The sequence below is a fragment of the Palaemon carinicauda genome, chromosome 7 (genome assembly GCF_036898095.1).
Source record: "Palaemon carinicauda isolate YSFRI2023 chromosome 7, ASM3689809v2, whole genome shotgun sequence".
Classification (NCBI taxonomy): domain Eukaryota; kingdom Metazoa; phylum Arthropoda; class Malacostraca; order Decapoda; family Palaemonidae; genus Palaemon; species Palaemon carinicauda.
The window spans coordinates 30,788,583-30,791,082 of NC_090731.1; the positions used below are offsets into that span (position 1 = coordinate 30,788,583).

The 2,500-nt window shown below is 38.6% G+C and overlaps 1 protein-coding gene across 1 annotated transcript in view; it reads right to left on the bottom strand.

Moving 5' to 3' along the window:
• The window catches only part of LOC137643910 (uncharacterized), a 3,769-nt gene that overhangs the window by 1,105 nt on the left and 164 nt on the right, over positions 1–2,500 (bottom strand). The window contains exon 1 of the mRNA XM_068376665.1: positions 1–2,500. This exon is cut by the window's left edge and continues 275 nt beyond it; it is cut by the window's right edge and continues 164 nt beyond it. Coding sequence (XP_068232766.1) covers positions 1–2,500 — 2,500 coding nt within the window.

Here is a 2,500-nt window from a genome sequence, read left to right on the forward strand (position 1 = left end):
GTACAAAATCTGTAGCTACCGTCCTCTTTTGGAACTAGGATGCAAGGTGAAGCCCATGGCGATTTACTCGGTCTTGCTAGACCATGCCGGAGAAGATATTCGACTTCCTCCTTCATTTTGCTCTTCTTCTCAGGACCCACACGATAGGACTGCTGACGAATGGGTGCTGTACCAGGAACCAGCTCGATGTCATGTAGCAGCAAATCACTTTTCCTGGGAAAATCATTAAAGAGAGTTGAATGGCTAGAGATTAGATTCTTTAAGTCTTGCGACTGCCAAGGAGAGAGGTGGTTCAGGAATAGATCCAGGTTATTTAGAACCTCAGTATTGGTTTGTGGCATGGAGGAAGCAATAAGGTCTTCCAATGAATTGTCCTCTCCTGGAGTCTCTACCTTAAAATTAAGATTAACAACCGTCTCACTGGAACCATTTCCAGTTTCCCTAGAGTGATAAGCCTTAAGTAAATTAACATGAATGATCTGAGTGAGTTTTCTACGATCTGGAGTTTTGATAATGTAGGTATTATTGTTAACATTTTTTATGATGGGATAGGGCCCACAAAACTTAGCTTTAAGAGGGGAACCAGGGACAGGAAGGTAGGCTAACACAAGGTCATTAGGTTTAAATTTTCTGACTTTACAAGCTTTGTCATAGTTTCTCTTCATTAAGATTTGTTGACCCCTTAATTTCTCCCCAGCAATTTTCCTAACCTGCATTAATGTGCTTTTAAGTTTATTCATATATTGTTGAATGGTTTGGCTAGACTCAGAAGGGGTGTTCAACCATTCCTCTTTAATTACTGAAAGTGGTCCTCTAACTGACCTCCCAAACAACATCTCGTAGGGTGAAAAACCAAGGGACTCATGGGGAACTTCCCTGATAGCAAACAGAAGAAAATCAATGCCCTCATCCCACTCAAGTTGACTTTCAACACAAAATTTCCTAAGCATACTCTTAAAAGTTTGATGCCAACGCTCAAGGGCACCCTGAGACTCTGGGTGATAGGCAGCAGACAAAGTTTGTTTAATATTTAGTTCTTTAAGTACCTGGGCAAAAAGGTCACTGGTGAAATTCGAACCTCTATCACTTTGTATTTCCTTTGGGATACCAAAATTTGTGAAAACTTTCAGTAAAGAATTAGCAATGTTCTTAGCAGAAATGTTACGAAGAGGGATGGCAATAGGATATCGGGTCGCAGGACATATTAAAGTGAGCAAGTATTGATTACCTTTCTTGGTTTTTGGTAAAGGACCAACGTTATCTATAATTATCTTACTAAAAGGTTCATCAGGGACTAAGATCGGTTGTAAAGGTGCCTTGGGTATTACCTGGTTCGGTTTTCCTGATATCTGACATACATGACAAGTGCGAACAAATTCTGCTACATCTTTTTTCATATTAGGCCAATAGAAACTATTCAAAATCTTACAATAGGTCTTATGAATTCCTAAATGTCCTCCATAGGCATCATGAGCTATTTCTATTACAGAATTCCTAACAGAAAGAGGTAGCACAATTTGTCGCTTTTCGCTCCATGTGTCTTCACTAGATCTCTTAGGGGAACGGTAAAACCTCATTAACAAATCAGATTCAAAGTAAAAACATGGGGATTTGCAAATCTCACTTCTAGAAACTGCTTGGTCATGAAGCTTACTTAAAGTGTTATCGTGCTTCTGAGCTTTAATAAGGTTATCTCTACTCATAAAATTTCGTGCTTCAAAATTTACAGAAGTGACTTTAGATTCATCCGAACTAGATTTCTGGCTACGAGTGACAACACAGGAAGGATTTACAGAGCAATCAGGATCAGGTTCAATGTTTACACCTACAGGTTTTTCCATTACAATGACGTTGGGAACTACCAAACGTCCTGCAAGGTCATTAGCCAATAATAAAGTTACACCTTTTACTGGAAATTCAATATCTCTTATGCCTACCAGCACATTACCCTTCTTTATAGGACAATCAAGATGAACATTAGCAAGGGGAACTTTAGATATTTGTGAAAGGTCTTTCACGAGAACATGTTCATTAGTTACGTTAGCTTCAATATTAGGGAGAGCATTTTTCAATAGTAAACTTTGCGAAGCACCCGTGTCCCGAAGTATCCTGACTTTATATTTATCCCCATCAGAGTTCAAAGCTACAGTTCCATCAAAAGTAAAATCATCAAATAGATTTACAGGCTTTTCAGAATGGATATGGGAGACAGGCTTAATCTGACCATCCGTTTTACCCTTAAAGTTAAGAAAAGGGTTAAATGGGTTCCGAAAAGGCAAAGAAGTTTTACATTTAGGATCTGGACAGTTTTTAATTGTGTGACCGTCTTTCTTACAATAACTACAACGAACATTAGACGCTTTTGCCATATCAGTCAGAGTTTCAGAGTTTTTAGCTGGAAATGGTTTTACATTCTGGTCGGTTCTCTTACTGTTGCCAAATATATGTATTAAAGAGTAAGTGTCTGCTAGAGAAGCTGCCTTTAACAAGTCTTTTTCTT